Source organism: Ranitomeya imitator, chromosome 3 (assembly GCF_032444005.1).
Source record: "Ranitomeya imitator isolate aRanImi1 chromosome 3, aRanImi1.pri, whole genome shotgun sequence".
NCBI classification, from domain to species: domain Eukaryota; kingdom Metazoa; phylum Chordata; class Amphibia; order Anura; family Dendrobatidae; genus Ranitomeya; species Ranitomeya imitator.
In genome coordinates, this window is record NC_091284.1 from 838830362 (window position 1) to 838856738 (window position 26377).

Genomic DNA, 26377 nt, shown 5'->3' on the forward strand with positions numbered 1-26377 from the left:
CTCTCGAACCTCAGAAGCCTGAACAGGGATCGCCTGTATCACAGCCTGAGGAGGAAACTCGAGCATCTTGTCTCGACTGGGGGTAGCCGCGAGACGATCTCCAGTGTGAAATCTTTGATAATGAGGTGTCAGTACGATAGGCACGCATCTTTGGTTTTTGATAGGGAGTATGGGAAGTACTACTCGCCCGACACTTACAGAAGCTGCAAGATGTCAGTGAATAGTAAGATAGTGACAGGGCTGATGGACAGTACGGGATCCCTGAGAAGGTCCAGATCAGGGATCTTGGAAGTCGTCAGTTCATACTACTCGCACCTCTTGGGAAGGAAGGAACTGGATCGTGACAGGATGTCGGCTTTCCTGGCTGAGGCTGTTCCTGAGCCAGGGGCTGACCTCTCGCTGGGCGGTTTGGCAGAAGCGATCAAAGAAGAGGAAGTGAGATTGGCGATCGATGGGCTCCGGTCCCAAAAATCGCCAGGTCCGGATGACATAACATCCAAGTTCTTTAAGACCTTTAGGGACTCAATGGTCCTCCTCTTGACTCAGGTGTTTAATGAGTGTCTCTCCTCGGGCACTCTGCCGAGATCATTAAGGAGGTCGGCTTTGATCATTTAGTCAAAGCGTAAAGATCCATCACGCATTGAGAATTGGCGTCCCATATCACTTCTGTCATATGCCGCGAAGCCCATCCCCAGCAGGAGCTCAGCAACCTTTGACCGATCAGGACAGGCATCCTTGCTTACCCACTGGAGACGGGCCACGTCTATACCTTATATACCATATGTGTGTGATAATTAATGATTCTAAGGGTGTTTTATAACTTATACATTTTTTATGAAGTACAGGTCCTTCTCAAAAAATTAGCATATAGTGTTAAATTTCATTATTTACCATAATGTAATGATTACAATTAAACTTTCATATATTATAGATTCATTATCCACCAACTGAAATTTGTCAGGTCTTTTATTGTTTTAATACTGATGATTTTGGCATACAACTCCTGATAACCCAAAAAACCTGTCTCAATAAATTAGCATATCAAGAAAAGGTTCTCTAAACGACCTATTACCCTAATCTTCTGAATCAACTAATTAACTCTAAACACATGCAAAAGATACCTGAGGCTTTTATAAACTCCCTGCCTGGGTAAGACTAGCGACCTGACAGATGTCAAGAAGGCCATCATTGACACCCTCAAGCAAGAGGGTAAGACCCAGAAAGAAATTTCTCAACAAATAGGCTGTTCCCAGAGTGCTGTATCAAGGCACCTCAATGGTAAGTCTGTTGGAAGGAAACAATGTGGCAGAAAACGCTGTACAACGAGAAGAGGAGACCGGACCCTGAGGAAGATTGTGGAGAAGGACCGATTCCAGACCTTGGGGAACCTGAGGAAGCAGTGGACTGAGTCTGGTGTGGAAACATCCAGAGCCACCGTGCACAGGCGTGTGCAGGAAATGGGCTACAGGTGCCGCATTCCCCAGGTAAAGCCACTTTTGAACCATAAACAGCGGCAGAGGCGCCTGACCTGGGCTACAGAGAAGCAGCACTGGACTGTTGCTAAGTGGTCCCAAGTACTTTTTTCTGATGAAAGCAAATTTTGCATGTCATTCGGAAATCAAGGTGCCAGAGTCTGGAGGAAGACTGGGGAGAAGGAAATGCCAAAATGCCTGAAGTCCAGTGTCAAGTACCCACAGTCAGTGATGGTGTGGGGTGCCATGTCAGCTGCTGGTGTTGGTCCACTGTGTTTCATCAAGGGCAGGGTCAATGCAGCTAGCTATCAGGAGATTTTGGAGCACTTCATGCTTCCATCGGCTGAAATGCTTTATGGAGATGAAGATTTCATTTTTCAGCACGACCTGGCACCTGCTCACAGTGCCAAAACCACTGGTAAATGGTTTACTGACCATGGTATTACTGTGCTCAATTGGCCTGCCAACTCTCCTGACCTGAACCCCATAGAGAATCTGTGGGATATTGTGAAGAGAAAGTTGAGAGACGCAAGACCCAACACTCTGGATGAGCTTAAGGCCGCTATTGAAGCATCCTGGGCCTCCATAACATCTCAGCAGTGTCACAGGCTGATTGCCTCCATGCCACGCCGCATTGAAGCAGTCATTTCTGCCAAAGGATTCCCGACCAAGTATTGAGTGCATAACTGAACATTATTATTTGATGGTTTTTTTGTTTGTTATTAAAAAACACTTTTATTTGATTGGATGGGTGAAATATGCTAATTTATTGAGACAGGTTTTTTGGGTTATCAGGAGTTGTATGCCAAAATCATCAGTATTAAAACAATAAAAGACCTGACAAATTTCAGTTGGTGGATAATGAATCTATAATATATGAAAGTTTAATTGTAATCATTACATTATGGTAAATAATGAAATTTAACACTATATGCTAATTTTTTGAGAAGGACCTGTATATTTTATTATGTTCTCTGTTATTTTAGATTCACATATATATGAACTAAAGCTGTGCAATGAAAGCTATTGAATGGTAAATAGACTGGTCAGTCACCTCCGGGTGTCTAACAATTAGCATAATTGATTGCTTAAGCTGATATGTGCAGACTATATAACTCTATTCATTCTTGAAGTAGTATTATACCTGAGGAAGGCTATTTTTAACAAATATTTAGCCGAAACGCGTTGTTTTATTCTGAATAAATTTTCCAAGATTTGCAATATCGTTGCTTGGTGCATGTTACCTGGGAGCGCTGAATAGACTGGATGATTCCTCCTTTTTCATTTCTTCCAGGATTGGGAGACAGGGGGAAGATTGAAGGATCTTCGCACACCCCACGGGCATCTCCCGGCTTATGTTACCCCGGTTCTGAAAATGATGCGCCGGTGGGGTCTGAGAATGTGGGAAGTGAGGTCCCTCCCGAGGAAACTCCTCGACATGCGAGTTTTGCTTTCGCATTTTCAGAGACCATTGGTCCTCAAGGACTGCCCGAGTCGGGATCTAGAGGTTGGGTTGAGTTTGTTAAATTGTAGCAGGATCCCCAAGAAGTATTGGGACTTGACTTGGCGCTGCTTCCAAGGTAAGTTGTATGTGAGGGACAATTTGAAGCACAGGAGCTCCGTGGACAGGAATTGTCCCCGTGAGGCTTGCGCTAACATGCTGGAAAGCATGGAGCACTTCCTGCTTCATTGTCCCTTTAATACAGAGGTGTACAACAGGGTGGGCGCTTCCATTGGTTGGCCGCGGCTGGCCACTCTGTTCTATGCCGAGTGGGCCTATGGAGCGTTCAGAGACCTCGGGAGAAGGGACCGAGCCACTTTATTCTTAGTCAGTGCAGTGGTCAGGTACTTCACGTGGAACGCACGAGTTTTAGTTTTGACGCAGAGTAAAATCCTCCGAGTAGATGAAGTTTGTAGCAGCATCCTAGGTGCCTTGGTGAAGGTGCGCTCTCTGGAGTGCGGAGGACTGGGTGCCCGGAGGGCGGCCCATCTCTGGAGGGGTTTCTCCTTCAGGGTGCCTTAGTCCGTTAGCGCTCCTATATCCTGGTGGTGGGCTGATGTCTTTGCACCCTAGATTTTTGTTTTGTATTTCTTGTATCAGGGTCTACCAAGCTGGGGTACCTCTTTCAGTACCACCCCGTGTTTCAGGAGGTCCACTCTGCTTTGGCTGGAGTCTGAATGAAGGACGCTGGCTGGAATTCCTTGATTACCTGGGAGCATATAAAATAGCACTGCTTCTCCACGTATTTCCAGTCTGACAACACTTTACTCACAGGACACAGAATATATCACACAGATACAGAGGGCAGGCCAATAGAAAAGCGGCAGGCCAGACATATGCAGCGCCCCAGAGACATGGTCGTTGCAGTATAGCGCTCTGCCACTAAGGGGAGCAGCGGTACGTCTGATGGCACTAAGGAATGCTCAACAGGGTAGGACTACAACACACAGGCGCTATTGGTAGGCAACGATTTCCATCTGCGAGGGAAACTCTGGATGTGCCCATCGGACCGGCCGGTCTCTGATAGCCCGGTTGAACGTGCTCTGGACTGAGTATATCGAAGCCTTCAGTAAAAAGGTAAAGAGACTGCAACCTTGTGTCCTCGTTATTGCCTGCACCTCACACCATCACCATCCACCTTACTGGGAAGCCCTGGGGACATACTTCACCTGTGGGAAGGTATACCATCCAGCTGCCGAACACCACAGGTGGCGTCATGAACCCCTGACAGACTGTACTACCACCTTCATTGGACGCCCCTTAGCAGGGTCACGACCGGGTCCAGCCACCGTGACAACCGCAGAAACGAAGAAGGGACCGGTACCGAGTGACTTGTGGCCCTATGTCTGGGGGCGCTCCAACTTGGCGTCACGAACAGGATCGTACTTAAGCCTGAAGAATTGGGTCATGTGTGCCTTGGAACTGTGATTGAGACGTGTTGGAATTGTGATTTACTGCAAAGAATGTGAATTGCTATTGACGCAAGATTCCCGCCAAAACTGCCGCCATTGCCGCGCCACGAGGAGCGCAGGAGAAGAAGAAGGGCGTGGAAGTGGGTGTAGAAGAATCGAAGGGCGCGAACGATAATGGCCGCCCAGTCTAAGCATTGCTGTATCTTGAGGGCGGGCCCGTCAGTCGCCGAGGTCCGCCTTCTCATCTTTTCTACGGAGGGTGGGGACAGTGGGGACGGAGACGCCCCCGCAAGAGAGGCCGAGAAGAAGATCTGGAGAAGGAGACAAAGATGGCGAATCCCAGGCCACCGCATGGAGACGACCCGGCCAGGCACAGGCCTGTATCGCCCGGGGACGATCTCAGAGTCACCGCCGCTGCAGGACTTGACTGCTGCAAAGCCGCCTGAGGGAAAACCTGGAGGGCGGATGCCTGATGGCTGGGTGGCCGCCGCCGAGGCTCGGCGGCTGGCACGTCACCTGGAAGCCCATGCCCGAGTGAGTTCCCGGTTGGGCCACCCGACGGAGATCCGTCTGTCTCCTGTGTCCCTTCCTCTGCCCACTCCGGCTGCGCCAGGACTTTGCACCCGGCCAGGAAGTTGTGCCCCGCAGGAGCGGGACTTAAGAATCCTGCCGGTGATGGAGCACCAGCGACGTCTAGTGGCGGCTTGGAGGAAACAGCCACAACCTGTAGAAGTGATAGACCTCACCGGAGAGGAGAAGGTCCTGCCATCGCACTGGGGAGTGGTAGTCTTCTACAACCCCAGGCAGGAGAGGGGGGTTATCCAGGAGATCGGAGAACCCCTGCAGGTCCGTGTCGACCGGAGTGAAGTGGAGCCCCGCTATGGGACGAGGGAGGAGACCCGTGAACTGAGGCCAGGCGACGCGGTGACATATACCCGGTGGCGGAGAGAGGCCGGCTGGGTGGCCAGAGGTGTCCAGTTATGCGCGGCTCTACAGGTGGAAGCTGGAGCTCCAGAGGAAGGGGTCCCTGTGGTGGACCACCAGGCGAGCCCGGCCCTGCGAGCAACTGCAGATTCCACCCGTGCCCCACGGAAAGGTGTGGTCTGTGAGGTAAGACCACAACCTCCTCAGAAATAAACCTCGAAAACCCGATTTGTACATAGTTCACTGTGTTCCTGCTGCTACCCTCAACCCGTCCAGGGTTAACCCCTAGGGATCCCTTTGTTTACCCGGGATCCCTATTGTTTTCTATTGTTTTCTTTTCTACTGTTAACCAACGTTCATCATTGTTTTAAAGACTGTCGGATCATGGACGGTGAATGATTCAGAACTGCTTTGTAAATAGTTTGCACCTTCTTAAAGGTGCTCCCTACTGGTTTTATAAGCCAAAGAAGACTTTGCGAAGACATGATGCATAAGGACTTGCTTGCTGTGAACTTGCTGCTGAAAGAGAATCTGCACCAGAGACTTGGGTCCCTCTTAAAGGGAATGTTTGATGATTACTTTCATAGAGATTGAAACGTTAATAATGTTGAAGAATTTAGATAGTTTAATAATGTTAATAAAGATTGAGGACAGGAAAGTTTGAAGTGAACCCGTAGGGGTTAGAGAGAGAGTCCTCCTGAGAGATGTAGAAAGATGGTCGGCACAATGGCAGTAGGCTCAGCTAAGGAGCTAGGCGGTCCTGCATTGGCGAAGTTGGAACGGAAAGAAAGTTGAAATGTTGTAATAGTATTTTATAGTAGGCCTTTAGTGGGTTCAGCGAATACGCCCTTAAAGGAAGAGTTAGTTTATGGTTCAAAAAATTTGCACTTAGTAGAATACCCGGCTGGGTACTAAAGGTTATTTATAATCTAAATGTTATTTAAAACTATTTAATCTTGTTATTGTTTGCAACGTTTAAGCGTCCTCACCTCCCATAAAGGGAAGCACCTTTTCTAATTACTTGTTCTTAGCATTCAAATTTTTTTGTATGTCTTGCACTGTATTATATTGTTGTTCTTCTTTCCCAGTCCAGGAGTACTGGATTTAACCGGGGGGGGAGTGCAGCGCCCCAGAGACCTGGTCGTTGCAGTATGACGCTCTGCCACTAAGGGGAGCAGCGGTACGTCTGATGGCACTAAGGAGTTCTCCTGACCAGGTATCACCAGAACACATTACACTTCACACTCCGGCCACTAGGGGGAGAAAAAGGCTTTATTTATTAGGCCACTCCTCACACTGTTAAAACTAGGGGCTGGGGAGGAAGTTAGTGAGAAGCTGACTGGGTTGGAACCAGGCAACATCCGGTGGCAGGGGGTGTTGCAGGGAGAAGGCACAGGGGGGTCCTTGTCAGGCGTGGGAACCTGGCAGGTGCCTAGCGAACAGAACAGAACGTAACGGAACCGCGCCTGCACACCTTGCGGCGGTATCCAGGAGAGAGACACGAAGGGAAGGATATTGTGGAAACGTGTAAACGAGATCAGCACAAAGGAGAGCCAGTAAGAGTCGTGCCGAGAGAGGAAGGCAACATCTTACTGAGGCACGTAGTCGGTGGCCGGAACACCGTAGGAGTAACTGACTTCACGCATTACTTCAAATTCCGCTGGACAGTTAATCATAGGTTGGCTGTCTACCTTCTACACCTACGAAGACATAGGGGGCAACATTGGGAGAGGGGCGTCTCTAGGGTCCCGGAAGACCTCCAAGCCTTCCCGTCATACGGGTGGCGTCCTAGCCAAAATATACCTGGGGGACGTTAGAAACTAGCAACATCTGGAACCAAAGAACGAGAGAGAGAAAGAAAGCTGTAGAGAACGAACGAACGAGAACAGCAGTTGTGAGGACTATTCCGAATGCTCGGCAGGGTAGGACTACAACACACAGGTGCTATTGGTAGGCAACGATTTCCATCTGCGAGGGAAACTCTGGATGTGCCCATCGGACCGGCCGGTCTCTGATAGCCCTGTTAAACGTGCTCTGGACTGAGTATATCGAAGCCTTCAGTAAAAAGGTAAAGAGACTGCAACCCTGTGTCCTCGTTATTGCCTGCACCTCACACCATCACCATCCACCTTACTGGGAAGCCCTGGGGACATACTTCACCTGTGGGAAGGTATACCATCCAGCTGCCATTCCATCACCCCAGCGGACCCCACAGCAGCGTCGGTCACCCTGACCGAACACCACAGGTGGCGTCACGAACCCCTGACAGACTGTACTACCACCTTCATTGGACGCCCCTTAGCAGGGTCACGACCGGGTCCAGCCACCGTGACAACCGCAGAAACGAAGGAGAAGGGACCGGTACCGAGTGACTTGTGGCCCTGTGTCTGGGGGCGCTCCACATACATTACAATAGCCGCAGGTGGCCGGAGCCTGCCGATATTTACTGTGGGAATTACAAAGGTGGGGGGAGGACAGAAGGGGAATATCGTGTCCCCTCTGCCCAGGGGCGCAGTCTGTGGGCTGATGCATCTCACATGGAACCTATTATACATACATATAACTGCACAACATATTCTGGGTGCTGAGTGGTTCCGTAACACGTAACATTTCTGATCCCTGAATAGAAGGTTTGCAGGCATCGAACTTGAGCCTCGGGTGGTGAGAATGTAGGTTGTGTTCTGTGATGTTGGTTTATGTATATATTCTATATAGTGTATTGTATATATTGTATATAGTGTGTATAATAGAGGGTCTTAGTTAGGTTGGGTGGGGGCATTGGGGGGTTCAACAGCGGTGATAAGAGACTGATCTGGCCTGGCCCAGGCCCCGCCTGGGGAAAAACTTTGGGGCCTGATCCTAGCTCGGATGATTCCTGAACTTTGTAGCCAGAGCTGGATCAGGGGTGGCGGGATAGTTAGAGTAGGTGTGTGTATATATATTAAAAAAAAAAAAAAAGTTAAATTAAAAAAAACAAATGTTAATGTTGTACACTGTGTTGTGTTTAGGTTTGTTGTAGGGTGAATGTGGTGGTGTAAGGGGGGCTGTAAGGTTCGGCAGTGGGACCAGCAGGGTTTTGTTGTGTTTGCGGTGTTGTATAGTGTTTGGTTTAGTGTAATGTGTTTATAGTGTATATATTGTATATAATATTGTATATAGGACGGTGTGAATGTAGTTGGGGTTGTATATAGTAGTATGAATGAAGCTGGGCCGGGGGTCTTACATGATTTTATACTATTTATAATTTTTTACAGGTGTTCACGTAAGTTATGAGTATTTTGTTTGTTGTCTTTTAGTTTTGTTTTTTTTTATGTTATTGGAATTTTTCTTTCACGTCTTTGATTTGTAGGTCATGAACTTTCTCCATTTTTGTTCCATTTCCGGTTATTACTTTGTGGCTTTTTTCGTTTGTTGTCGTCTGATTGGAGCTTTGTTCTTATGTTCTGTTCTGTTGTGTTTTATTTTGTAATGTATCACAGTTATTGTCATGTAAAGTATTTCATTTTATTTAATAAAAGACCTGGAGGATAAGACCTGATGTAACAGCAGAATAGTGAGTGCAGCTCTGGAGGTGACTGGGGGATAAGACACGATGTAACAGCAGAATAGTGACTGCAGCTCTGGAGGTGACTGGGGGATAACGCTGTGGTTACATGCAGATGCCAGGAGCCGGCAGTAGGGGGCAGGCACAGTCTGGGGCCGGTGACTTGGCAGGGCCCGCTCCCCGGGGATGTTCGCACACGTCCTGTCCCGGTTGTTGCTGTAATTCGGCTCCCGGAGTCACCTCTGCGGCAGAACATGAGCCGCCTCACACGGCAGCTGCGCCTGCGATAGTGTTTCACCTTCTCCCCGAGTGATGGAGGGCCGGGGAGTGCAGACCCCCAGGGGCCACAGGGGCTCCAGCCATTAATGGGCTCTGGATATCAGCAGGAGGCCAGGACAGGGCTGGGGGTCCGGCGCGGTGTACAGCGATCGCTGTGGATGGGACCACCGTAATCCATTGTATCGTTATCAGAGAAAGGCTCCACACCCCGGAACTTCTCCACATTGTTCACACCACAAACGTCAATGTATCTTATTGGGATTTTATGTGAAACAAAGTAACAAGTTGTGTCCGTCTGTCTGCGTCTCCTCTCCCGTAATGGGCAGATTTGTGGGGGATACAGCAAATATTCGTCCTGTGGACAGATTCTCCCCCCGAGCTGTGGATCTGCGGCTCCTCCAGTGACCATCGTTCTCTCGTTACTTCTCTCATTAGTGTTCTCCTTGCTGGAGATGTCAGGTTAGGTGGGCGGCCATGTCTTGGGAGGTTTGCAGGTCTGCCATACTCCTTCCATTTTTGGATGATGGATTGATGCTCCGTGAGATGTTCAGAGCATGGGCTATTTTTTATAACCTAACCCTGCTTTACTCTTCTCCATAACCTAACCCTGCTTTACTCTTCTTCATAACCTAACCCTGCTTTACTCTTCTCCATAACCTAACCCTGCTTTTCTCTTCTCCATAACCTAACCCTGCTTTTCTCTTCTCCATAACCTAACCCTGCTTTACTCTTCTCCATAACCTAACCCTGCTTTTCTCTTCTCCATAACCTAACCCTGCTTTTCTCTTCTCCATAACCTAACCCTGCTTTACTCTTCTCCATAACCTAACCCTGCTTTACTCTTCTCCATAACCTAACCCTGCTTTACTCTTCTCCATAACCTAACCCTGCTTTACCCTTCTCCATAACCTAACCGTGCTCTATTCATCTCCATAACCTAACCCTGCTTTACTCTTCTCCATAACCTAACCCGGCTTTACTCTTCTTCATAACCTAACCCTGCTTTTCTCTTCTCCATAACCTAGCCCTGCTTTACTCTTCTCCATAACCTAACCCCGCTTTACTCTTCTTCATAACCTAACCCCGCTTTACTCTTCTCCATAACATAACCCTGCTTTACTCTTCTCCATAACCTAACCCTGCTTTACTCTTCTCCATAACCTAACCCCGCTTTTCTCTTCTCCATAACCTAACCCCGCTTTACTCTTCTCCATAACCTAACCCCGCTTTACTCTTCTCCATAACCTAACCCTGCTTTACTCTTCTCCATAACCTAACCCCGCTTTACTCTTCTCCATAACCTAACCCCGCTTTACTCTTTTCTATATCTTTATCCCTGATTTTTTTTTAGGGGCATCCCACTACAGGGGGCTGAATACTAATGCACCTTACTATAGTCAGATTTATATTTGTAAAATAGTTAGTACACCTTCTATCATTTCCGCTACACGTCAATAATACTTGTTACTTTGTGTTGTATAACATAAAATCCCAATAAAATACATTTAAGTTTCTAGGAGTAACGTGAAATAATGTGGATAACCTCCGGGGTGTGAAGACTTTTTTAGGATCCTGCATATCAGCCGTGTAGCTCGCTCTGCTCCAGGGAGAGCTGGGTGATGACCGCTATGGCCTCAGCGTTCCGGTGATTGACGTGTTCCTGGTCACATAGTGATGCTCGACCACTCCGGAGCTGTAATCGCGGCCATAGTGACCGTCACCGGCCTCCCCAGACACAGCGCCTCCAGCCGATGAGCCGCGACCTCCATCCGACCTACTTGTTATATAGGACTATGTCAGGCCTCCATACATAACTGCTAGGTATACGGATGGTATCGAGGCCATCATAGTCCTCCTTGTCCCAGCGCAGGTAGGCGTCAAACCACACCTGCCGAATCCACAGGTACGCCATCAGGATCTGGTTCCGCTCATCCTGCGAAAGAAACCAGAGTCAGTGACATGGCCACAAGGATCACCTCCAGAGCTGAACTCAGAACGCTGCACTGCACTAAACTAATAGCGGAGATAGGGGCAACAATAAATGTGCCCCCAGCATTGCATCATGGGAAGGAGGAATGTCAGCTGTTGTGAGCAGGAACGTACAGCATCACAGCTGCCGACATGGAGAGTGCAGCTCTGGAGGTGACCGCAGAATAGTGACTGCAGCTCTGGAGGTGACCGCAGAATAGCTGGAGTCCTGGGTTCAAATCCAATCAAGGACAACATCTGCACGGAGGTTATATCTTCTCCCTGTGATTGAGTGGATTTATGCCACACTCCAAAGGCCAATTTATACTGTGAGCCCCATTGGGGACAGTGATGATGATGTCAGTGCTGTGGGATTAATGGCGCTATACAAGCACATAAGAGAGTAACAAATAAATACAGAGGTTATGATTGTTCCTCATGTTGGGATACATATGAGGGTTCATACAGGACACCACTAGGTATAGGAAGCAGCTCCTCTTTGGGGTCACTGTACCATATCGATGATCTGTGATAGGGTGATCTGTAGGGTCACATTCATAACTTTGTCCATGTCTTCCACTGGCCGCAGAGCATTGGAGTAGTTGGCAAATAAGTCGTTCATCAGTTTGTAGGCGAACTTCCCTTGAGCCCCGAGAACCTCTGAAATATAAGAAAATACACAGTATATTTAGGGTCCCGGGTATGGACTGAGAATACAGTTCCCCAGAAACCCCAGAGTGTCCAATGCAACTATACTGCATTATTCTGGGGTCAACACTGACACTATAACACTGAGGACAGAGTGAGAATAACCTGGGGTCACCACTGACACTATAACACTGTGAGGACAGAGTGAGAATAACCTGGGGTCACCACTGACACTATAACACTGAGAGGACAGAGTGAGAATAACCTGGGGTCACCACTGACACTATAACACTGAGAGGACACAGTGAGAATAACCTTGGGTCACCACTGACACTATAACACTGTGAGGACAGAGTGAGAATAACCTGGGGTCACCACTGACACTATAACACTGAGGACACAGTGAGAATAACCTGGGGTCACTACTGACACTATAACACTGTGAGGACAGAGTGAGAATAACCTGGGGTCACTACTGACACTATAACACTGTGAGGACAGAGTGAGAATAACCTGGGGTCACCACTGACACTATAACACTGTGAGGACAGAGTGAGAATAACCTGGGGTCACCACTGACATTATAACACTGTGAGGACAGAGTGAGAATAACCTGGGGTCACCACTGACACTATAACACTGAGAGGACAGAGTGAGAATAACCTGGGTCACCACTGACACTATAACACTGTGAGGACAGAGTGAGAATAACCTGGGGTCACCACTGACACTATAACACTGAGAGGACACAGTGAGAATAACCTTGGGTCACCACTGACACTATAACACTGTGAGGACAGAGTGAGAATAACCTGGGGTCACCACTGACACTATAACACTGAGAGGACAGAGTGAGAATAACCTGGGGTCACCACTGACACTATAACACTGAGAGGACAGAGTGAGATTAACCTGGGTCACCACTGACACTATAACACTGTGAGGACAGAGTGAGAATAACCTGGGGTCACCACTGACACTATAACACTGTGAGGACACAGTAAGAATAACCTGGGGTCACCACTGACACTATAACACTGAGAGGACAGAGTGAGAATAACCTGGGGTCACCACTGACACTATAACACTGTGAGGACACAGTAAGAATAACCTGGGGTCACCACTGACACTATAACACTGAGAGGACAGAGTGAGAATAACCTGGGGTCACCACTGACACTATAACACTGTGAGGACAGAGTGAGAATAACCTGGAGTCTCCACTGACACTATAACACTGAGAGGACAGAGTGAGAATAACCTGGGGTCACCACTGACACTATAACACTGAGAGGACAGAGTGAGAATAACCTGTGGTCACCACTGACACTATAACACTGAGAGGACAGAGTGAGAATAACCTGGGGTCACCACTGACACTATGACACTGTGAGGACAGAGTGAGAATAACCTGGGGTCACCACTGACATTATAACACTGTGAGGACAGAGTGAGAATAACCTGGGGTCACCACTGACACTATAACACTGAGAGGACAGAGTGAGAATAACCTGGGTCACCACTGACACTATAACACTGTGAGGACAGAGTGAGAATAACCTGGGGTCACCACTGACACTATAACACTGTGAGGACAGAGTGAGAATAACCTGGGGTCACCACTGACATTATAACACTGTGAGGACAGAGTGAGAATAACCTGGGGTCACCACTGACACTATAACACTGAGAGGACAGAGTGAGAATAACCTGGGTCACCACTGACACTATAACACTGTGAGGACAGAGTGAGAATAACCTGGGGTCACCACTGACACTATAACACTGAGAGGACACAGTGAGAATAACCTTGGGTCACCACTGACACTATAACACTGTGAGGACAGAGTGAGAATAACCTGGGGTCACCACTGACACTATAACACTGAGAGGACAGAGTGAGAATAACCTGGGGTCACCACTGACACTATAACACTGAGAGGACAGAGTGAGATTAACCTGGGTCACCACTGACACTATAACACTGTGAGGACAGAGTGAGAATAACCTGGGGTCACCACTGACACTATAACACTGTGAGGACACAGTAAGAATAACCTGGGGTCACCACTGACACTATAACACTGAGAGGACAGAGTGAGAATAACCTGGGGTCACCACTGACACTATAACACTGTGAGGACACAGTAAGAATAACCTGGGGTCACCACTGACACTATAACACTGAGAGGACAGAGTGAGAATAACCTGGGGTCACCACTGACACTATAACACTGTGAGGACAGAGTGAGAATAACCTGGAGTCTCCACTGACACTATAACACTGAGAGGACAGAGTGAGAATAACCTGGGGTCACCACTGACACTATAACACTGAGAGGACAGAGTGAGAATAACCTGGGGTCACCACTGACACTATAACACTGAGAGGACAGAGTGAGAATAACCTGGGGTCACCACTGACACTATAACACTGTGAGGACAGAGTGAGAATAACCTGGGGTCACCACTGACATTATAACACTGTGAGGACAGAGTGAGAATAACCTGGGGTCACCACTGACACTATAACACTGTGAGGACAGAGTGAGAATAACCTGGGGTCACCACTGACACTATAACACTGTGAGGACACAGTAAGAATAACCTGGGGTCACCACTGACACTATAACACTGAGAGGACAGAGTGAGATTAACCTGGGTCACCACTGACACTATAACACTGTGAGGACAGAGTGAGAATAACCTGGGGTCACCACTGACACTATAACACTGTGAGGACACAGTAAGAATAACCTGGGGTCACCACTGACACTATAACACTGAGAGGACAGAGTGAGAATAACCTGGGGTCACCACTGACACTATAACACTGTGAGGACAGAGTGAGAATAACCTGGAGTCTCCACTGACACTATAACACTGAGAGGACAGAGTGAGAATAACCTGGGGTCACCACTGACACTATAACACTGAGAGGACAGAGTGAGAATAACCTGGGGTCACCACTGACACTATAACACTGTGAGGACAGAGTGAGAATAACCTGGGTCACCACTGACACTATAACACTGTGAGGACAGAGTGAGAATAACCTGGGGTCACCACTGACACTATAACACTGTGAGGACACAGTAAGAATAACCTGGGGTCACCACTGACACTATAACACTGTGAGGACAGAGTGAGAATAACCTGGGGTCACCACTGACACTAACACTGTGAGGACAGAGTGAGAATAACCTGGGGTCACCACTGACACTATAACACTGTGAGGACAGAGTGAGAATAACCTGGGGTCACCACTGACACTATAACACTGTGAGGACAGACTGAGAATAACCTGGGGTCACCACTGACACTATAACACTGTGAGGACAGAGAGAGAATAACCTGGGGTCACCACTGACACTATAACACTGAGAGGACAGAGTGAGAATAACCTGGAGTCACCACTGACACTATAACACTGTGAGGACAGAGTGAGAATAACCTGGGGTCACCACTGACACTATAACACTGTGAGGAAAGAGTGAGAATAACCTGGGGTCACCACTGACACTATAACACTGTGAGGACAGAGTGAGAATAACCTGGGGTCACCACTGACACTATAACACTGTGAGGACAGAGTGAGAATAACCTGGGGTCACCACTGACACTAACACTGTGAGGACAGAGTGAGAATAACCTGGGGTCACCACTGACACTATAACACTGTGAGGACAGAGTGATAATAACCTGGGGTCACCACTGACACTATAACACTGTGAGGACAAAGTGAGAATAACCTGGGGTCACCACTGACACTATAACACTGAGGACAGAGTGAGAATAACCTGGAGTCACCACTGACACTATAGTTAAATAAATAGGGCAGCACACTGCAGCGCCAAAACATGCAAACTTGAAAAAACGAAATTTGAACTGCATTACTGCACTAGAAATATGAAAAATGAGAGCTTTTAGCGCACAAAAATGGCCAATTTTATGTGTACCTCGTAGCCACGTTAAGGCATCTCTCTTATACGAGGTCCTACGTTTGACCTACCTCACTGAGAATAAACGTCTCCATCTGAATGGGTACATGTAAAAACCTCTTCTTGGACTCAAATTCTCTCTCTATGTGGAGGGGTATTGGACCTACTATAATTAAAACACCTGAAGCTAGGAGGCGGGGAGTGCACGATCAGAAGGCTAGAGAATACATTTCAAAATATATAGTAGGTCCAATACCCCTCCACATAGAGAGAGAATTTGAGTCCAAGAAGAGGTTTTTACATGTACCCATTCAGATGGAGACGTTTATTCTCAGTGAGGTAGGTCAAACGTAGGACCTCGTATAAGAGAGATGCCTTAACGTGGCTACGAGGTACACATAAAATTGGCCATTTTTGTGCGCTAAAAGCTCTCATTTTTCATATTTCTAGTGCAGTAATGCAGTTCAAATTTCGTTTTTTCAAGTTTGCATGTTTTGGCGCTGCAGTGTGCTGCCCTATTTATTTAACTATATACGAGTTGGCGACTCTGGGTTCAGCACCTGTTCACACTCAGTCTATGTTTGGATGTGCAGGTCAGGTTTTTGAAATGTATTCTCTAGCCTTCTGATCGTGCACTCCCCGCCTCCTAGCTTCAGGTGTTTTAATTATAGTAGGTCCAATACCCCTCCACATAGAGAGAGAATTTGAGTCCAAGAAGAGGTTTTTACATGTACCCATTCAGATGGAGACGTTTATTCTCAGTGAGGTAGGTCAAACGTAGGACCTCGTATAAGAGAGATGCCTTAACGTGGCTACGAGGTACACATAAAATTGGCCATTTTTGTGCGCTAAAAGCTCTCATTTTTCATATTTCTAGTGCAGTAATGCAGTTCAAATTTCGTTTTTTCAAGTTTGCATGTTTTGGCGCTGCAGTGTGCTGCCCTATTTATTTAACTATATACGAGTTGGCGACTCTGGGTTCAGCACCTGTTCACACTCAGTCTATGTTTGGATGTGCAGGTCAGGTTTTTGAAATGTATTCTCTAGCCTTCTGATCGTGCACTCCCCGCCTCCTAGCTTCAGGTGTTTTAATTATAGTAGGTCCAATACCCCTCCACATAGAGAGAGAATTTGAGTCCAAGAAGAGGTTTTTACATGTACCCATTCAGATGGAGACGTTTATTCTCAGTGAGGTAGGTCAAACGTAGGACCTCGTATAAGAGAGATGCCTTAACGTGGCTACGAGGTACACATAAAATTGGCCATTTTTGTGCGCTAAAAGCTCTCATTTTTCATATTTCTAGTGCAGTAATGCAGTTCAAATTTCGTTTTTTCAAGTTTGCATGTTTTGGCGCTGCAGTGTGCTGCCCTATTTATTTAACTATATACGAGTTGGCGACTCTGGGTTCAGCACCTGTTCACACTCAGTCTATGTTTGGATGTGCAGGTCAGGTTTTTGAAATGTATTCTCTAGCCTTCTGATCGTGCACTCCCCGCCTCCTAGCTTCAGGTGTTTTAATTATAGTAGGTCCAATACCCCTCCACATAGAGAGAGAATTTGAGTCCAAGAAGAGGTTTTTACATGTACCCATTCAGATGGAGACGTTTATTCTCAGTGAGGTAGGTCAAACGTAGGACCTCGTATAAGAGAGATGCCTTAACGTGGCTACGAGGTACACATAAAATTGGCCATTTTTGTGCGCTAAAAGCTCTCATTTTTCATATTTCTAGTGCAGTAATGCAGTTCAAATTTCGTTTTTTCAAGTTTGCATGTTTTGGCGCTGCAGTGTGCTGCCCTATTTATTTAACTATATACGAGTTGGCGACTCTGGGTTCAGCACCTGTTCACACTCAGTCTATGTTTGGATGTGCAGGTCAGGTTTTTGAAATGTATTCTCTAGCCTTCTGATCGTGCACTCCCCGCCTCCTAGCTTCAGGTGTTTTAATTATAGTAGGTCCAATACCCCTCCACATAGAGAGAGAATTTGAGTCCAAGAAGAGGTTTTTACATGTACCCATTCAGATGGAGACGTTTATTCTCAGTGAGGTAGGTCAAACGTAGGACCTCGTATAAGAGAGATGCCTTAACGTGGCTACGAGGTACACATAAAATTGGCCATTTTTGTGCGCTAAAAGCTCTCATTTTTCATATTTCTAGTGCAGTAATGCAGTTCAAATTTCGTTTTTTCAAGTTTGCATGTTTTGGCGCTGCAGTGTGCTGCCCTATTTATTTAACTATATACGAGTTTCACTGACACTATAACACTGAGGACAGAGTGAGAATAACCTGGGGTCACCACTGACACTATAACACTGAGAGGACAGAGTGAGAATAACCTGGGGTCACCACTGACACTATAACACTGAGGACATAGTGAGAATAACCTGGGGTCACCACTGACACTATAACAATCTGAGGACACAGTGAGAATAACCTGGGGTCACCACTGACACTATAACACTGTGAGGACAGAGTGAGAATAACCTGGGGTCTCCACTGACACTATAACACTGAGGACAGAGTGAGAATAACCTGAGGTCACCACTGACACTATAACACTGAGGACAGAGTGAGAATAACCTGGGGTCACCACTGACACTATGACACTGTGAGGACAGAGTGAGAATAACCTGGAGTCACCACTGACACTATAACACTGTGAGGACAGAGTGAGAATAACCTGGGGTCACCACTGACACTATAACACTGTGAGGACAGAGTGAGAATAACCTGGAGTCACCACTGACACTATAACACTGAGAGGACAGAGTGAGAATAACCTGAGGTCACCACTGACACTATAACACTGTGAGGACAGAGTGAGAATAACCTGGGGTCACCACTGACACTATAACACTGAGAGGACAGAGTGAGAATAACCTGGGGTCACTACTGACACTATAACACTGTGAGGACAGAGTGAGAATAACCTGGGGTCACCACTGACACTATAACACTGTGAGGACAGAGTGAGAATAACCTGGGGTCACCACTGACACTATAACACTGTGAGGACAGAGTGAGAATAACCTGGGGTCACCACTGACACTATAACACTGTGAGGACAGAGTGAGAATAACCTGGGGTCACTACTGACACTATAACACTGAGAGGACAGAGTGAGAATAACCTGGGGTCACTACTGACACTATAACACTGTGAGGACAGAGTGAGCATAACCTGGGGTCACTACTGACACTATAACACTGAGAGGACAGAGTGAGAATAACCTGGGGTCACTACTGACACTATAACACTGTGAGGACAGAGTGAGAATAACCTGGGGTCACCACTGACACTATAACACTGTGAGGACAGAGTGAGAATAACCTGGGGTCACCACTGACACTATAACACTGTGAGGACAGAGTGAGAATAACCTGGGGTCACCACTGACACTATAACACTGTGAGGACAGAGTGAGAATAACCTGGGGTCACTACTGACACTATAACACTGTGAGGACAGAGTGAGAATAACCTGGGGTCACCACTGACACTATAACACTGTGAGGACAGAGTGAGAATAACCTGGGGTCACCACTGACACTATAACACTGTGAGGACAGAGTGAGAATAACCTGGGGTCACTACTGACACTATAACACTGAGGACACAGTGAGAATAACCTGGGGTCACCACTGACACTATAACACTGTGAGGACAGAGTGAGAATAACCTGGGGTCACCACTGACACTATAACACTGTGAGGACAGAGTGAGAATAACCTGGGGTCACCACTGACACTATAACACTGTGAGGACAGAGTGAGAATAACCTGGGGTCACTACTGACACTATAACACTGAGAGGACAGAGTGAGAATAACCTGGGGTCACTACTGACACTATAACACTGTGAGGACAGAGTGAGAATAACCTGGGGTCACCACTGACACTATAACACTGTGAGGACAGAGTGAGAATAACCTGGGGTCACCACTGACACTATAACACTGTGAGGAAAGAGTGAGAATAACCTGGGGTCACTACTGACACTATAACACTGTGAGGACAGAGTGAGAATAACCTGGGGTCACCACTGACACTATAACACTGAGAGGACAGAGTGAGAATAACCTGGGGTCACCACTGACACTATAACACTGTGAGGACACAGTGAGAATAACCTGGGGTCACCACTGACACTATAACACTGTGAGGACAGAGTGAGAATAGCCTGGGGTCACCACTGACACTATAACACTGAGAGGACAGAGTGAGAATAACCTGGGGTCACTACTGACACTATAACACTGTGAGGACAGAGTGAGAATAACCTGGGGTCACCACTGACACTATAACACTGAGAGGACAGAGTGAGAATAACCTGGGGTCACCACTGACACTATAACACTGAGAGGACAGAGTGAGAATAACCTGGGGTCACTACTGACACTATAACACTGTGAGGACAGAGTGAGAATAACCTGGGGTCACCACTGACACTATAACACTGTGAGAACAGAGTGAGAATAACCTGGGGTCACCACTGACACTATAACACTGTGAGGACACAGTGAGAATAACCTGGGGTCACCACTGACACTATAACACTGTGAGGACAGAGTGAGAATAACCTGGGGTCACCACTGACACTATAACACTGTGAGGACAGAGTGAGAATAGCCTGGGGTCACCACTGACACTATAACACTGAGAGGACAGAGTGAGAATAACCTGGGGTCACCACTGACACTATAACACTGTGAGGACACAGTGAGAATAACCTGGGGTCACCACTGACACTATAACACTGTGAGGACAGAGTGAGAATAGCCTGGGGTCACCACTGACACTATAACACTGAGAGGACAGAGTGAGAATAACCTGGGGTCACTACTGACACTATAACACTGTGAGGACAGAGTGAGAATAACCTGGGGTCACCACTGACACTATAACACTGTGAGGACAGAGTGAGAATAACCTGGGGTCACCACTGACACTATAACACTGAGAGGACAGAGTGAGAATAACCTGGGGTCACTACTGACACTATAACACTGTGAGGACAGAGTGAGAATAACCTGGGGTCACCACTGACACTATAACACTGTGAGAACAGAGTGAGAATAACCTGGGGTCACCACTGACACTATAACACTGAGGACACAGTGATAATAACCTGGGGTCACCACTGACACTATAACACTGAGGACAGAGTGAGAATAACCTGGGGTCACCACTGACATTATAACACTGTGAGGACAGAGTGAGAATAACCTGGGGTCACCACTGACACTATAACACTGTGAGGACGGAGTGAGAATAACCTGGGGTCACCACTGACACTATAACACTGAGAGGACAGAGTGAAAATAACCTGGGGTCACCACTGACACTATAACACTGTGAGGACAGAGTGAGAATAACCTGGGGTCACCACTGACACTATAACACTGTGAGGAAAGAGTGAGAATAACCTGGGGTCACCACTGACACTATAACACTGTGAGAACAGAGTGAGAATAACCTGGGGTCACCACTGACACTATAACACTGTGAGAACAGAGTGAGAATAACCTGGGGTCACCACTGACACTATAACACTGAGAGGACAGAGTCAGAATAACCTGGGGTCACTACTGACACTATAACACTGTGAGTACAGAGTGAGAATAACCTGGAGTCACCACTGACACTATAACACTGTGAGGACACAGTGAGAATAACCTGGGGTCACCACTGACACTATAAAACTGTGAGGACAGAGTGAGAATAACCTGGGGTCACCACTGACACTATAACACTGTGAGGACAGAGTGAGAATAACCTGAGGTCACCACTGACACTATAACACTGAGAGGACAGAGTGAAAATAACCTGGGGTCACCACTGACACTATAACACTGAGGACAGAGTGAAAATAACCTGGGGTCACCACTGACACTATAACACTGTGAGGACACAGTAAGAATAACCTGGGGTCACCACTGACACTATAACACTGAGGACAGAGTGAAAATAACCTGGGGTCACCACTGACACTATAACACTGTGAGGACACAGTAAGAATAACCTGGGGTCACCACTGACACTATAACACTGTGAGGACAGAGTGAGAATAACCTGGGGTCACTACTGACATTATAACACTGTGAGGACAGAGTGAGAATAACCTGGGGTCACCACTGACACTATAACACTGTGAGGACAGAGTGAAAATAACCTGGGGTCACCACTGACACTATAACACTGTGAGGACAGAGTGAGAATAACCTGGGGTCACTACTGACATTATAACACTGTGAGGACAGAGTGAGAATAACCTGGGGTCACCACTGACACTATAACACTGTGAGGACGGAGTGAGAATAACCTGGGGTCACCACTGACACTATAACACTGTGAGGACACAGTAAGAATAACCTGGGGTCACCACTGACACTATAACACTGTGAGGACAGAGTGAGAATAACCTGGGGTCACCACTGACACTATAACACTGAGAGGACAGAGTGAGAATAACCTGGGGTCACCACTGACACTATAACACTGTGAGGACACAGTAAGAATAACCTGGGGTCACCACTGACACTATAACACTGTGAGGACAAAACCAGGGATTCTAAACCAGGGATTCAAGCTTCAGGAGGCTAATTTGCATATTCCAGGTGCCTTCTGGGAGAAGCGAAGTCTCCCTAAGCTAGAAGATCGTTGGGTACAGCCGGGACCAGCTGCTTCGAAAGCATCACCAAACCAGGGATTCAAGCTTCAGGAGGCTAATTTGCATATTCCAGGTGCCTTCTGGGAGAAGCGAAGTCTCCCTAAGCTAGAAGATCGTTGGGTACAGCCGGGACCAGCTGCTTCGAAAGCATCACCAAACCGCGCGCCTTAAGGCGCGCAAATTTTTGCCTGTAGGACATTATTGCAAGAGAGCTTGGCTGAGTAGATTACACAAGAAGGAAAACACACAGCAAGTCAGCAGGATCTAGGAGCAACATGGCAGATGTGACAACCTACATGGTGAGCTGCAGCATGTGCTACATGTTCACAGATCGACCAGAAGAAGAATCCAATTTCACCTGTCTGAAGTGTAGACTAGTGGCCCTTTTAGAAGAAAAGGTGCGGGGTCTGGAAGAAAGAATAGCAACTTTGAAACTCATCAAAGAGAATGAAGACTTTCTAGACAGAACAGAAGCATCTCTACTGGTCACAGAAGGTGCAAAAAGTGTCAGAGAACCTCCAAAAGCAGATGAGTGGAAGCATGTGACCAAAAGAAGCAAGAAGACCATGGAGAAATCACCAACCACACAACTGAAGAACCGATATCAAATCTTTGTAGAGGATGAAGATGGCACACCTAAGAATGAAGCAATACCAGCAAGCAAAAAAGAAAAGGGCACACAGCAACAAGTGACAGCAAAAAGTACAGCCAAGAAGCAACGAAGAGTGGTGGTGGTGGGAGACTCACTACTGAGAGGCACCGAAGCAGCCATCTGCAGACCGGACATAACTGCAAGAGAAGTATGCTGCCTTCCAGGTGCGATGATCAAGGATGTGACCGATAGGATACCAAAGCTCTTCAGCTCCAAGGACGTCCACCCATTTCTTCTGATACATGTTGGCACCAATGACACGGCAAGGAAGGACCTACCGACAATCTGCAAGGACTTTGAAGAGTTGGGGAAGAAAGTAAAGGAACTGGATGCACAGGTAGTTTTTTCTTCTATCCTTCCAGTAGACGGGCATGGCACCAGGAGATGGAACAGGATCCTTGATGCAAACAACTGGCTAAGACGATGGTGCAGACAACAAGGATTTGGATTCCTGGACCACGGTGTGAATTACTGGTATGATGGACTCCTCGCCAGAGACGGACTACACCTCAACAAACCTGGGAAACACACATTCGCCAGAAGACTCGCTACACTCATCAGGAGGGCGTTAAACTAGAAGAAGAGGGGACGGGAAGAAAAACATTAGACTCGAACAAAGACGACCCAGGAAAACATACTCAGAAGGGAGGTAAGAACATTTCTAAAACAATCCACAGTGAGGAGATTGGAACAAAACAAAATCCTCTAAACTGCATGCTCGCAAACGCCAGAAGCCTGACAAACAAGATGGAAGAACTAGAAGCAGAAATATCTACAGGTAACTTTGACATAGTGGGAATAACCGAGACATGGTTAGATGAAAGCTATGACTGGGCAGTTAACTTACAGGGTTACAGTCTGTTTAGAAAGGATCGTAAAAATCGGAGAGGAGGAGGGGTTTGTCTCTATGTAAAGTCTTGTCTAAAGTCCACTTTAAGGGAGGATATTAGCGAAGGGAATGAGGATGTCGAGTCCATATGGGTTGAAATTCATGGAGGGAAAAATGGTAACAAAATTCTCATTGGGGTCTGTTACAAACCCCCAAATATAACAGAAAGCATGGAAAGTCTACTTCTAAAGCAGATAGATGAAGCTGCAACCCATAATGAGGTCCTGGTTATGGGGGACTTTAACTACCCGGATATTAACTGGGAAACAGAAACCTGTGAAACCCATAAAGGCAACAGGTTTCTGCTAATAACCAAGAAAAATTATCTTTCACAATTGGTGCAGAATCCAACCAGAGGAGCAGCACTTTTAGACCTAATACTATCTAATAGACCTGACAGAATAACAAATCTGCAGGTGGTTGGGCATTTAGGAAATAGCGACCACAATATTGTGCAGTTTCACCTGTCTTTCACTAGGGGGACTTGTCAGGGAGTCACAAAAACATTGAACTTTAGGAAGGCAAAGTTTGAACAGCTTAGAGATGCCCTTAATCTGGTAGACTGGGACAATATCCTCAGAAATGAGAATACAGATAATAAATGGGAAATGTTTAAGAACATCCTAAATAGGCAGTGTAAGCGGTTTATACCTTGTGGGAATAAAAGGACTAGAAATAGGAAAAACCCAATGTGGCTAAACAAAGAAGTAAGACAGGCAATTAACAGTAAAAAGAAAGCATTTGCACTACTAAAGCAGGATGGCACCATTGAAGCTCTAAAAAACTATAGGGAGAAAAATACTTTATCTAAAAAACTAATTAAAGCTGCCAAAAAGGAAACAGAGAAGCACATTGCTAAGGAGAGTAAAACTAATCCCAAACTGTTCTTCAACTATATCAATAGTAAAAGAATAAAAACTGAAAATGTAGGCCCCTTAAAAAATAGTGAGGAAAGAATGGTTGTAGATGACGAGGAAAAAGCTAACATATTAAACACCTTCTTCTCCACGGTATTCACGGTGGAAAATGAAATGCTAGGTGAAATCCCAAGAAACAATGAAAACCCTATATTAAGGGTCACCAATCTAACCCAAGAAGAGGTGCGAAACCGGCTAAATAAGATTAAAATAGATAAATCTCCGGGTCCGGATGGCATACACCCACGAGTACTAAGAGAACTAAGTAATGTAATAGATAAACCATTATTTCTTATTTTTAGGGACTCTATAGCGACAGGGTCTGTTCCGCAGGACTGGCGCATAGCAAATGTGGTGCCAATATTCAAAAAGGGCTCTAAAAGTGAACCTGGAAATTATAGGCCAGTAAGTCTAACCTCTATTGTTGGTAAAATATTTCAAGGGTTTCTGAGGGATGTTATTCTGGATTATCTCAATGAGAATAACTGTTTAACTCCATATCAGCATGGGTTTATGAGAAATCGCTCCTGTCAAACCAATCTAATCAGTTTTTATGAAGAGGTAAGCTATAGACTGGACCACGGTGAGTCATTGGACGTGGTATATCTCGATTTTTCCAAAGCGTTTGATACCGTGCCGCACAAGAGGTTGGTACACAAAATGAGAATGCTTGGTCTGGGGGAAAATGTGTGTAAATGGGTTAGTAACTGGCTTAGTGATAGAAAGCAGAGGGTGGTTATAAATGGTATAGTCTCTAACTGGGTCGCTGTGACCAGTGGGGTACCGCAGGGGTCAGTATTGGGACCTGTTCTCTTCAACATATTCATTAATGATCTGGTAAAAGGTTTACACAGTAAAATATCGATATTTGCAGATGATACAAAACTATGTAAAGCAGTTAATACAAGAGAAGATAGTATTCTGCTACAGATGGATCTGGATAAGTTGGAAACTTGGGCTGAAAGGTGGCAGATGAGGTTTAACAATGATAAATGTAAGGTTATACACATGGGAAGAAGGAATCAATGTCACCATTACACACTGAATGGGAAACCACTGGGTAAATCTGACAGGGAGAAGGACTTGGGGATCCTAGTTAATGATAAACTTACCTGGAGCAGCCAGTGCCAGGCAGCAGCTGCCAAGGCAAACAGGATCATGGGGTGCATTAAAAGAGGTCTGGATACACATGATGAGAGCATTATACTGCCTCTGTACAAATCCCTAGTTAGACCGCACATGGAGTACTGTGTCCAGTTTTGGGCACCGGTGCTCAGGAAGGATATAATGGAACTAGAGAAAGTACAAAGGAGGGCAACAAAATTAATAAAGGGGATGGGAGAACTACAATACCCAGATAGATTAGCGAAATTAGGATTATTTCGTCTAGAAAAAAGACGACTGAGGGGCGATCTAATAACCATGTATAAATATATAAGGGGACAATACAAATATCTCGCTGAGGATCTGTTTATACCAAGGAAGGTGACGGGCACAAGGGGGCATTCTTTGCGTCTGGAGGAGAGAAGGTTTTTCCACCAACATAGAAGAGGATTCTTTA

General features: G+C 46.5%; 1 protein-coding gene across 1 annotated transcript in view; it reads right to left on the reverse strand.

The window, feature by feature from the left end:
- Positions 1 to 26377, reverse strand: part of CHRNA10 (cholinergic receptor nicotinic alpha 10 subunit) — a 102969-nt gene that overhangs the window by 36361 nt on the left and 40231 nt on the right. The window contains exons 2-3 of the mRNA XM_069759570.1: positions 11615 to 11760; positions 10911 to 11065 (exon numbers count right to left, since the gene is read on the reverse strand). Of these exons, the coding sequence (XP_069615671.1) occupies positions 10911 to 11065; positions 11615 to 11760 (301 nt within the window). The remainder of the gene's footprint in view (positions 1 to 10910; positions 11066 to 11614; positions 11761 to 26377) is intronic.